We start from the raw sequence: 12754 nt of genomic DNA on the forward strand, positions 1-12754 counted from the left end.
TATTAATGCCTTTTGTATGCTGAAGGAGAGTAAGTACATTCCTTGTTTGTGCCAGCTGCCTGAAGCTCCTTCTACCTCAGCACAAAGAACACGTTGAGCTGCTACACTCCTCAGGAGTGCAAGTAGTTTTGACTCCTGGAGTGGAATAGACAAGTAGCCTACTTAATTGAAATAGTGTTTTATTTTTTTTAAATCTTAAGAACATTTGGAATGGGGAACGAAGTCTAAATATGAACAAATGCTTTTGCTGTCCCCTGCACTGCTTAACACTGAGGATAACGAGTCACATCTCAATTAAAAAGTACAGAATGGAGGTCAACAGTAACAAGTGACATTCAGTCTGTCTCTGTGCCATCATCCTCCTCCTCATCTCCACTTTGCGACTGCTCTTCTGTAAGGGAACAGCTCAACAAGGACTTCTGTATACATTGTCTTTCTTCTGCAATAAAGAAAGCAACAGCAAGTTATTACTTGATCTCTACACATACACTGGACTATCCCCTACTTCTAAAGACAGAAACAGTTCTCAGGTGCGGAATTCAGAAGCAGCCCAGCATATCCTGCAAAATCCCCAGGAATTGAGGCTACATTTTAGGAAAGCGGCTGGAGCAACTCACCTTCATTTGTACAGTTTTGCAACAACCTCAGCAGCTGTGTTCTGTTGTACTGAATCAGAAATTTCTGACAAGTTCTTATGGTACCTGTGGAAGTCACAAGAACAGCACATAACAATCTATACAACCAGCTATTTCAGAGCTGCTCGTGTATTTCCCAAAGAGCATTGTATCAAGTGACATACCTCAGGAAACAAGGTTATTAATGCAAATGCCAGGAAGGGGCTGTAGACTTTTCTGCACTGCTGAGGTTAAGCGGTGGAGTAATAATTTCTAACAGGCAGTGCCTGTTAGTTCCCCTGGGCGTTAATTTTCATAATACAGAAGATACTATACTTTGAAAATATATTTTAAAATAATGTTACATTGTATTTGCTGCTCGGGTTTTGTGATAAATGTAATGAAGCTTCAAGCAAAATTAACGAGGGTTTCAAAAAAGAACTGCTGGTGCCTGTTTCTTATTTAGATCTGCTGAAAGTAGCTGCGTTAGTAACACACGAGGAATGTCTGTCGCACGCTGAGCAGCACCACGGGGTCGTGGCAGGTGCGATTAAAGCTCCATCCTCCCCCCAGGCCCGGGGGGCTCCTGACCTCCGACGTGCAGGGTGTTGAGGAAGCAGGGGTAGCGCTGGGCGCGGCTCTCCAGGTACCGCACGAAGGGCAGCGCAGAGCACAGCAGTCGGTACGAGTCCTTGCGGCACCGCAGCAGCACCGTCCCGGTGTAGGCGTTCAGGTACTTCACTGCGGGGAACACGCGCGGGTGAGCGGAGCCGGAGGGACCCCGCACCCCCGGGGCCGCCCGCGCCGCCCGCACCTGTGAAGGAGATGGAGCAGCACGCCAGGCCGTAGTCGCCGTGCACCCGCGCGATGGCGTCTCTGACGGCGAGGCCTAGCGCGCGGTCCTCGATGCACTGCCGGCACCGCGGGTCCTCCGAGACCACCTCGCAGAGCACGTACCTGCGGGACAGCGCGCTGTGAGCGGCGGCACCGACCCGGGCAGCGCGGCGGCGCCTCCCGCCCGCCTCACCTGTTCTTGAACCGCACCATGGCGGCGGCGCCGCGCGGCACGGACGGACGGCGCGCCCGGCCAATGGGCGAGGAGCCTCCGCCGTGGTAGCCAATGGGCCGCCCGCGGGGGCGGGGACAAGGAGGACAGCACCACCCGTCCTCCCGCCGAGGGCCGCGCGTGCGCAGTGCTGCCGCGCGCTGCCGGCGGGTCACGGAGTGAGCATCGCTTGCGTTGGAAAAGAGCTGAGGGCATCGCGCCCATCCTGGGACCAATCACCGCCGTGTTAGCCAGACCACGTCCGGTCTGTCCTTAAACACCTCCAGGGACGGTGACTCCATCACCCTGAGTAGCCCATTCCAATGTCTGAGCAGCCTTTCTGTCAAATTCCTCATGAACAACCTAAACTTCGCTTGGCGCAGCTTAACTATGTGTCCTTTTGTTCTGTCGTTTGCTGACTGGGAGAAAAGCCTGATCCCCACCTGGCTCCAGTTCCCTTTAGGGTACTTGTAGAGAGCGATAAGGTCCCTCCTGAGCCTCCTCCAGCCACCCCGAACCCCCTCAGCCGCTCTTCACAAGGACATTCGCTCCAGACCCTTTCCCACCTCCGCTGCCTTCCTCTGGACCCACTGCACTGTTAGTAGAGGATATCCTGGCACGTTCTGGCTGGGGTATATCACACCTCAATATCCTTCCTGCATTGGAGGGCCCGGAACTGGACACAGCACTTGAGGCGCGGCCCCAGCAGTGCCGAGTCCAGGGGCACGATGGCTCCCAGGTCCCGGTGCCCGCACCATTCCCGGCACACGCCGGTCCCATTCTCCCTCTTGCCGCCCGCTCCCCTCCGGGCCTTCGGGGCCGCCTGCTCCCGCCCTCCGCCAGGGGGCGCGCGCGGCGCGCGGGCCGGCCTGAGGGGGCGGCTGAGGGGGCGGCGGGAGCGCGGGGGCTGCCCAAGGCCAGATGCTTCGCCTTACTTCCTTTCGCTGCGTTGCACCCTCCCACCGTGGCCAAGCCCTCCTTGTCTTGTGCCTAAAAAAGTCTAAATGAGGGAGACGGGACGTCTCCGTGCGATGGGAGCCGCGGGAGGTCCGGAGGAGGCGAGCGAGTGCCTGCCCCTCGAAGGCTTCAGCAGAGCGTCCGGAGCCGCCCCGGTGCTCCAGGAAGGGCTCTGTCTTTACTGCCTCAGAAAATTGCTCCAGTACTTGTAGCTCCTCAGGCTCCAGGTATCGGGAGGTTGGGGATATGTGCTAATTAATGACAACAGCTAAGGAAATTGTGGAACAAAGCTACTTCCTATAATAATTTCTGTAGCGGTGTCCCGAACTGTGATGTATGACAAGGTCGAGGAAGCAGGGAGGGCTCTTTGAAAAGATCTGGTAAGGGTATAAACTGAGGAGAGGGGAATGAGGGGAATAAGGGAAAAGATGTGAGGTAGATATCTGAATGTGAGATGGCAGGAAGAGTTTCACCGAGGTTCTTGGAGCCAAGTCACATAGGAGTGCTGCGACACCAAAGATTAAGTGGGAACTCATTGCTAATTCAGAGTGGAAACATCTTTAATGACCTTCATTCTATACACAGAAAACAATGATAAACCCAGTGGAAATCCTGTCCTGGGTGATAAACTTCTGCCCTCTGAAACAGATGCCTCTTTTCTCCTTTTGGCTGTTAATGCGTCGCCTTCGCCTGTGATCATGATTTTGAGTAGTGTTTTTTTTCTAAGAACTGCAAAATATGAGTTGCCTGGAGAGAAAAAAGCACGAAGCCCAGGATGGACTTCTAAGAGACCTTTTCTCTTGGGCCACAATCAAAGGGACTGGGGGCAGTTTTGAAGCTAATGCAGATAGAAGCATTTTCTCAATGAGAGGACTGCAATGCATTGATCTTTGCCATATTGCTCTGTGTTTTAGCATCCAAATGGGGATCTAACTGTCATCTATTCCACTTGTCAATACAATGAGCTCCTAGGTGATAAGCTAGTCACACATTTTTGAACAATATTAAAGTCCATGAAGATTCCCATTGATTTTCTTTGTGGAGTGAGATTCCAGCTGAGGCTCACAGTGTGCCTGCCAGGTGTGTTTCCCTGCTGCCCCTGTGTTTGTGGTGGCATCCCCCATCCTGCCTTCTGACAGGGCTTGGGTTGCCCTGTGCCGCTCAGGTTGCTTTTATCCCTTCCCTCCTTTATTTCCTTCTTGCAGAGGCACGCTGGGCTCTGACAAGCAGAGCATGTGAGTGCACTCTGCCCTGTAATCCAATAGGACATGTGCACTGTGCATGCTACAGGCTGGGCCCTGTGTACAGCACAGGCCTCTGTTTTCGGTCCAGAAGGCTGATTAGGAGAGACACGGTGCAGAGAGCAGTGTTGTGAGATAGCCTCGTGCTGCTTCATTTCATGTAGGGTATTGCCTTAGCTCCCTGTTGTTGGTTTGGAGGATGCACAGAGCAGACCTGAGTCACGACAGCTCCCTGCACAGTCACTGTCTGTGTTAGCACAAGGTGCACGAGTCCAGTCAGGCATCCTGGTGTGCTGAGCTGACAGCACAGGACTAAAAGGTTACAACATCTTCACATTTGTCTTCCCACCTCTTCACCCTCACTCTCTGCCAACTCTGCTGTATTGATTCCAGTGTCAGGGATTCAAGAAACTATTGCAAGTGATGGTGAGTTATACACTCATATACTGTCTCCTAAGAAAAGATCTGAGAGAGAAAAAATAAAAAGAAAATGCTATTTAAATGGAAGAATGGGTCAAGAGACCTGCCAAGAGAGGATGGATGTCTCTCCTGTAGAGTGGGAGACACTGTGGCCTTGGGATATCTTATCAAGTAGAGGTTATGGAGGACAGAGCACGCAAGGACAGCAGGAAATAACATACACCATCTATACACATTAGAGACAATTTGTGAAGCAGTTTGAGAACCTTTGATAGAAGATTCTCCATCAGTGTAAATGTTCATCAGTGACTGTCGGATAACGCCCGGTGCGGACACAGAACACAGCTACACGCTAGGGAGGTGCAGGAGGAATTCTGAGGCCTCATTTTCCCAACTACTGTTTATTTGTGGTGGTGTGCCTGCAGAGGGACCAGTACCAATTAGTCTGGATTGGTTTTATTACTACTTTAGTTCATTATTTGACATTTTACTTCTAGGCTTGAAGGTATAGACCCTCACTTTGCATTTACATGCCATCTGTATCTTCAGGTTGCAGGTCGGATTGCATTTGTTTTGTATGGAATTAATTGCGCTAATAATCTGCAGTAGATAGTGATAAATGCATCTTTTCTTGGGTGCAGCCAGCTCCTAGAGTTTGTATGTATTTGCTAATTTGTAATTGCTAGTAATTAAAAATACTTCAATGTATTGAATACATTTACTAGTAATTTTAATTACTAAAATTAAAATTACTAGTAAATGTATTCAATACACACACACACACACATTTTCATGAACCTTTGCACTCTTTTTAGGTAGAATGCTTCCATTTTATAGAGGAGGAAACTAAGGTACAGGGGGATTAAACAGGTTCTCCATGGTAAATGGGTCTCAGTCTGGAGATAGAGAGCAAGGACATAATGTGAGTAGAAAGAACTGGCATGTCAGCACACGCTGTGTTGGAGTATAGGTCTGGTATGTTGCTCGTGCATGAAGTAGCTGAGTTAATTAGGTTCTGGAGTAGAATTAGGGTGCATTGGTACTCCGTCCTTGTGATACCACAATTATATCTTCCCTGTGTAGCCAAAATAATGATTTTTGCTTCTCCCTGGAAGCACAGAACTGAATTTGCCATCACATGTGGTAGCAGAGTCGAGGGAGAAAACTACATTTTGTTCCACTCTATGCACGTTGCATCCCCAGATAACCTCAGAGCTGAAAATACAAAACAATCTGGCTAAAATTAAAACTGCTTCTTAAATCCTGTCTGATGTTGCCTGAAGCTTTTTGTTCAGTTTATCTTCACAAGGTCACTGAGACAGAAGAGTGCATTCTCTGAGCATGCTGGCCTGGAGCTTTTCATGCAGATGCTTTCATTTAACATTTGGGACATTCTCCTACTCCCTTTGGTCTCTTCCTTTGTACTCTCCCTCAATTTCTGTCTCTCTACTCCTCCCTTTTGAATTCAGGTTCCCTCAGATCAATACACATAAGACTAAAAGCTATCCCATGTTTTTATCCCCCTAACATGTAATCATTAATCATAAGCTTTCTGTACCCCCAAGCTGTCATGGGTCAGAGCCTGCTGGTCTGTCAGAGCTGCCCCTTGAGCTGCCCTGTGTGCTGCCTGTAGCACCGCCCGCATCTTTGCTGTCATCCTGCCACGTGGGGTAATTGTCTTGCAAAATCATGCATTTGAAGCAAATTCTATTGCAGCCTCTTCCAGTGCTGGTAGTGTGATCTTGGACTACTTGCCAGTTCAAAATAGTAAATTCACATTTCTTTGAATTTTTTTTTTTAATAGTCAAGAACAGGATGTGCTCTGAGAGACATCCCATGTGTTTATAAGGTGAGCTTCCATTAAGATATCGGAAATTGGAAGCCACATTGGAAGATTAAAGCCAAATATGAAGATCTGATAAAGGGCATCAAGTGTCTGTGAGTTGGGGACATGCTGTTTAGCATGAACACAGAATCAGGAGTCTTCCTGTGCAGCAAAAACCAGTGTGAGAGAAGAGCAGTATAAAAAGATGATGTGCCAAGTGAGAAGCTGGACCTTTAATTCTGGGTATCATTTACTCCAGCTCTGCAATGGGGATAATTGCAAGTATTCATAGATATACATTAAAAATTAGTAAATTGTCCACTTGGATGTTACTGTTTATCAAATATGGTAAAACTGCTGCTCTATACGAGAGATGTGTAGGCAGCACACTTCATTTGCAGCAAGCTGCTGCAAGAAGCCAACAGCTGCTTCCAAATTAGTTAATTAAATTAAGGCAAGAGCTAGAATATTAGTTCAGATAGTTCAGGTTTCTTTTCTCTTTCCTTTCTGTATTAGGGAACACAGACTCAACTATAAACCACATAACTTACTGTATAATCTGCTGTGTAAACCCCCTATATTTAATACCTCCTTAACGGGGATGTTAAGATGGATTAATTATTCTTTGTTCTGGTCTCTGAGGGTAATTACTATTAATTATGTGTAATTGAAAAATTGCTCCTTCACAAAGAATCCAGTAGCATTAGCAGGATTTTAACTTATTGCTACCTATAGGGAGTCTTACAACATTCCATAATGTTATGGGAAAGACTGCCATAAAGTTCAGAACAGTCTCAGCGAGTCTTACTCACTTTCCAGCCCAACCTGAGACCAGAATTTTCAGACATAGCAGATCTCAGAGCAGCCTGTGAGACAGGACTCGTGTTTTGTTCTGTGCTGAATACACTGAAACAGGAGGTGCAATTTGAAGGGGTGGTTGTTATTGAGGATGCTGTAAGACTTTTCCTCAGTAATCTGTGACTTTTCCCAGAAATTTGTGGAATAACCACCAAAGGGAAAGTATTAGAAAACAACAAACAACCACAACAAAGGAAGAGATTGCCTGTCTGGGGAGGAAGCTTATAAAAAAAGGAAAAAACCCCTACCCATGACTGTTTAGTAACCAGTCGGTCTTTTGTGGGTAAGCAGAGGTTTCTGACAGAGTGGAGACTGTGTTGATATATTTTAATTTAGCTGAAAAAGAAAAGAAAAATTAGAATTTTTACAAGAGCAGAGCACTTTCAATCATATAAAATTAGTGGACAGGTTTGCCTGCAAGCTGAAATTCTTAACAGCCCCACATATTTCTGTTGTCAAAATATGTAGGTACACAACTTCCTTTAATTACAGTAGGAGCTGGGCACCTTCCTATGCATAAAAATGTGGCCTTTAAAGCTCTCTAGGCCTGAATTTCACAATGGCAAAATGAGGATAATGACCTTTATCTACTTCAAGGAGTGCTTCAAATAAATTATTGAGTTATTATACACTTAGGTAATATAATAAATAAGATAACAGAAACCTGTATGGCATAAACATAGCCTACCCTGAGTAACTTTCTTCACATTTGAGTTGGTATAAAAAATGGTGTGTCGTCTTCAGATCTTTGCTCTCTGCTTCTCCTTTCCCCTGAATTCCCATGAGCAGATTAAGCCAAGGCCCTATTTTACAGTAAGATGCATCTGCTTATGTTGCTGCATATTGAATAATCCTTTCTTTTCGTGGCTTTATGTTTAACTCCAGCAGCCTAGGAGCAGCGTAGGATCAGTCTTCCGCAGAGCACTGGTCTCCCTGATGAGGCAGGCAATGGAAAACGTTTTCCAGTGCATCCATCACTCAGTGCTGAGGCGAGAGGACAGGCATCCTGGAGCAACCTTATATAATGTGTTCCTGCTGCCTGGTTCTGGCTGGGCAGCAGCAGCGTGTGCAGGGGAGAAGGGGGCTGTGCTGGAGCTGCTCGCTAGGGTACAGCCAGGGCACCCCTGGGCAGCTGCAGGCTCTCAGCTTGTACTGGTGTCAGCTTGGTGCAAGGATGTGTCAGTCACTGCCTAGCTGGGGCACGCGGGGTCTCAGCTCTTTGCCTGACCCACTCTGACAGAGACCTCCCCACCCGTCTGTTCTTGCCTAGATCCAATTTTAGCTGCAGCATCTCACAGCCCAGCACAGCAAGTGAAAGCCCCTCAAAAGCAGAGTAGGTTGTAGTGTGTGGTGTGATTTGGGTGGGGAGAATCAAGAGTGACTTTGTTTCTGCTGTGCTGACTGGGCGTGCTCACAAAGACCAGTAAATGCAAACAGATTTCCAGAGGCAATGGCTGTTACAGATCAGAGAAGACAAAAAGTACTGGGAGCATCTGGCCTATTTTGGGAAGCTTGCTAGGGCTTTTTATTTTGTTCAATTTTTTTTTTTTTTAAGATGTGCTTGCACCTGAGTCAGAGTGTCAATATTTGCCACTTTTTTAGCTATGTGCACTGTGAAGGCCGAAGGAAACAAAAAAAAAAATCTTGCTAGATTTTCAAAGCTGTTGCCACCAGTTGCCTTGAGGGCACAGGGGTTTGAGCTATACTTGAGGTGCCTTTTGCCTGCTGCTGGTTGGTTCCAAGCTAAAGCTCCTGGTGATGCACATAAGAACCTTTTTGCAGTGCTCGGTAGTGTCTGCCACGGTGACGTGATTGAGGGGAGTTGACCCAGGGCACATCCCTCAGGCCTCCTCAGTAAAATTCCACAGAGTTCATGCTGGAACTCAAGGAGTTGTTTCTCTGTGACCTCCTGTATTCCCGTTTCATACCTGTGATGCTTAAAAGATCATGTTTATCCCCTTGTAACATTAGTGTCTTAATTAGAGCTGAATTTCGTCCTACTGTCTCTGAACATGAGCAGCTTCCATCAAGTCATCTAAAGGATCAGATCTGGTTTCTTCTCTCTCTCAGTATTGGTGGCATCTGGTTTCATTTTCCATCTTTCCTAAGGGAGCTCACTTTTCCCCACATTTCAGCATATGCTTGTTGTATGTCAGCGCCCTGGGCTGCCCACGTGTCCGTGCCAAGTACCACTCTTCCAGCCATCAGGGCACAAGATGGCGTAGACATAGAATGTGAGACACATCAGGAATTGTTGTGGACCGTGTGCAGCTTAAAATCAGAACGTGCTTACAGGTCAAGAAACTAAGCTGGAACCAGTTAAGTGTGGGGTTTTTTTCCTCTGTGTAGGATGTGTAGAGGTGGCAAGATTTTGATCCTGTGGAGGGCAGTGGTTTTGCAGTGTGGCTGCTCTCTGTCAGTACCAAAGCAGGCACTGAAGGGACACCATTTTCAGGGTAAGTGCCAAGGAGGGACCCTGCTGATGCAGTAGCACCACGCTGGCAGCATTGCAATTTAATGTCCAGCGCTGTCTGCAGGACATCCCTATTTATTTCCAAAGATGCTGGCAAGGGGAGTTTTTTAGATATGACAGTTTGTCTCCAGAAGATGGACTGGTTCTTTAATTCCTTCTGTCTCTTCTGCTTTCCTGTCTGCACCCCAACCACTTGGCCAAACCAAAATTTTTCTTAGCTTTTTTTGTGGCACACAGAGGGGCAACTATTCAATCGATAAATAATAGGTTCTTGTTTTATAAGATGTAGGATTTTTAAAAAGCATAAAATTATGATTTTGATATTTATTAGATTCCTCTAAAATATACGTTCAACTTCAGCTCTCAAGATTTTTATTTATATTGCTACGTTGGTAAACCTATTGCTTGAAAAAGAATATATACTCTCTGTTGTTTCTCTATTATTATAATGTTACCCAGAATTGTAAGATCAGCACCTGTGAGTCAGATCGCAGACAGTAACAAAATAATTTTAGAATGATTTTATTTAATTAATTTACTTAAATTATACATATTAAGCTCTTTTATTTTGGGGAGTTGCAGGGTGCAGGTCTTTCTCTGTAAGTGTGGGGGCAAGCAACTTCATTAGTCTTTTAATAGTCTCTTAGTATCAGAGACGGATGGTGTCATCTTATATTGAAGCTCGTTTTTAAATAAAATTGCAGCAATTTATAACATGGATACAGAGCTCCTGCTCCCGTTAATGTTCCCTCCTACTCCACCCCATATTCTCTAACAGAAAGCTGCCACAGTGACAAAGACAGGAAATTGAAGGACAGGTACTAAATCTCGAGTTCAGTTCTTTAGTGCCTTTCACACATTATAGCTTTATAGAGGAGGTGATGTTTTGAGGACAGGGTATAAGTACCTTTAGATTAAGTAATGGACTTAAGAACTTCATATGCAAGCAGGCTGTCTTTGTGGCTGTCAGTGCCGAGTTACTGTGTCACCGATGCAGTCTGCTGTTCCCTGTATCATTATTCATAAGCTCCCATGCCGAACAGCAATCAAACTCCTGAGGCTGTGCCGACTCGGGGATTATCACACTCGCAGGGCGGTTAAAGTCACTCTGCCTCGAGTCTTCTGCCTTTGAAAAGTGCCCAAGGCTAATCACTGTGAAATGTGAGGCCTGTCATGTCTTCTTGTTCAAGTGTGTGCAGCAGGCCTGTCATTCACTAAAAACCTTAACATCTGTTATTACATGGTAATCCTCATGCATCAGGCTTCCAAATAAGAAACTGGTGGAGTCCAACAAGGTACGGCTCAGCCTTGGTTTGCATAATTCCCAGAATGCAAGGCAACTTGCTCTCCCTTCTGAAATCATTAATAAGCAATAAGAATATTATATAAGCTGGCATCTTTTTTTAAACCATGATAATTTCAAATGCTATTATAATTAGGATGAAGATGAGAGTTTGAGCTGGGGGTGGGAACAGAGAAAGGATTAAGCTGATCTCCACCATGACGTTAGAAGGTGGCTTTGTTTGCTGTATCCTAGTTTGGACAATAATGGATACACTTTAGAAACGTGAAGAGGTAAATAGACAATTTATTTTAAAGTATTAATCCTTTTCATCCTGAAATATTATCTCTTACCATAAATAGGATCATAGCTCTCCAGTCCACTTATATTCTGACTAATTGACCCTGTAGAAAAGCCTGAAGAGCAATATGTGTTTGTGTTGCACCCTGGTGACTATCGGCTCCATAGTGGATCTCGTGAGGTGCTCAAAAATATTCCGTGGCCAAGAATATCTTTGTTTAAGCCAGAGCGATTACTTCGTGATTGGGACTGCAGCGCTCTCTCATCACAAGACGTGGCATCTTGGGTGGCAGGTCCCAAGCCTGACTGATCAGATGTGATATTTTAATAAAAAAAGTTCAGTGTCTTAATCGAGGAGGTGGGACTTGCTGGAGGAGGAAAACCAGGTGCAAATATGGTTCATAGATGTAACTAATAGGGCCGCTTCCTTTGGAACAGGGAAGATTTAAATAGGCACTTGTCGAAATCATTTCCCTCTAATGCTGCAGCAGCCCTTGGATCTGAGCATGTTCCTGATGTTCCCCCTCACTCACATGCACGAACACGGGGAGGCAGGCGGGAGGAGGCAGCTGCACTGACACACTATGGGGTTTGCAAGAACACGATGGCAATTTAGAGGAGCGATTAAAAGATTGCAAACATTTATTAATAGCTTTGCTGCTGCAGCAGCTCTGCCAGAGAAGCCTTGCTTCCTCTGGGATGCTCTTACCTCCTGCCTGTTCCCTTCCAGAGCTTTAGAAATTGTAAAGCCAGGTTTGGGCTGGGTTTCAGTTTAAAGCCATCATACTGCAAACCAGATTTGCCCACTACCCAGGTGAGGGAACATGGGGGACTCAAGAGTGGGAAAGAAATAAGAGAAGGTACATGTGGCAAAAAGAAAGATTTTTTTTTTTCCCTCAGCTATTTAATGGTCTTTCTTTTCTTCCCTGTGCTGCTTTCTCTTTCTCACATTGTTCCTCTTTACCAATTCCTTCTCTTCTCCCTTGGGACAGAGTGACTTTTTGTTCAGTGCAGTGGCACTAGATTGAGATGGGGGCCTGCAGTGCCCTTTTGATACTGTATAACAAAATCAATGAAAGATGGGCATAAAAGCAGTATTGGAGAGCATCTGCTGAAAATTCCGCAGAGCAATCTAATTTCCTAACCCTAGCATAACCAGTTCTTTTGTGAATCTCATGACTCTGTTGTTGTCTCTTCAGAGTTTTAACTCTGGGGATAGGGAGGAAGTGAACATTCAATTAAAAAAAAAAAAAAAGGAGAAAAAGAAAAAGAAAAGAAAGGAAGGGGCAGTTGGCAAAAGAGCAAAAAATCACCTTATAATCTTCATGGCTGATCCTGCTGAGCAGCAGTAAGCACTGTAAATTAGATGGGCAGTTCTGATGTTTGAGTGCACAGTGTCAGACATTTTTATCCCACAGAGCAAGATGATGCTGACTGACTGATGCAAGTTTGCAATAGGAGGATATTTATCCTACACATATGGTGACATCCTCCATATTCTTAGCCACAGTGGAATAATCAGTTTCTTTTGCTTTTTATTTTTCTTAAACTGCATCTTAAGAGAAACCGAAATGTCCAGACAGGCTAAAAAGAATATATTTTTCTGTTAAACAACAATGATAGCAAATATAGATACTGTGTCCTGGACATTATCTGAAGGTGAGTTGGATGACGGTGCCCTTCAACAGTGGCATTTCCTGTACAGTATGGCCAAGCAACTGGATGTGCATTGGGCATCA

The 12754-nt window shown here is 45.7% G+C and overlaps 1 protein-coding gene across 1 annotated transcript; it reads right to left on the minus strand.

The window, feature by feature from the left end:
* Positions 1-162: 162 nt before the first annotated feature.
* Positions 163-1669, minus strand: POP5 (POP5 homolog, ribonuclease P/MRP subunit). The gene is made up of 5 exons (XM_040081246.2): positions 1642-1669; positions 1429-1571; positions 1206-1355; positions 618-701; positions 163-439 (listed from the first exon to the last, which is right to left on the minus strand). Exons 1-5 carry the CDS (start codon positions 1659-1661, stop codon positions 336-338), a joined length of 501 nt encoding a protein of 166 aa, XP_039937180.1. The 5' UTR covers positions 1662-1669; the 3' UTR covers positions 163-335.
* Between the last annotated feature and the right edge of the window lie 11085 nt (positions 1670-12754).

This window comes from Hirundo rustica, chromosome 17, assembly GCF_015227805.2.
Source record: "Hirundo rustica isolate bHirRus1 chromosome 17, bHirRus1.pri.v3, whole genome shotgun sequence".
NCBI classification, from domain to species: Eukaryota; Metazoa; Chordata; class Aves; order Passeriformes; family Hirundinidae; genus Hirundo; species Hirundo rustica.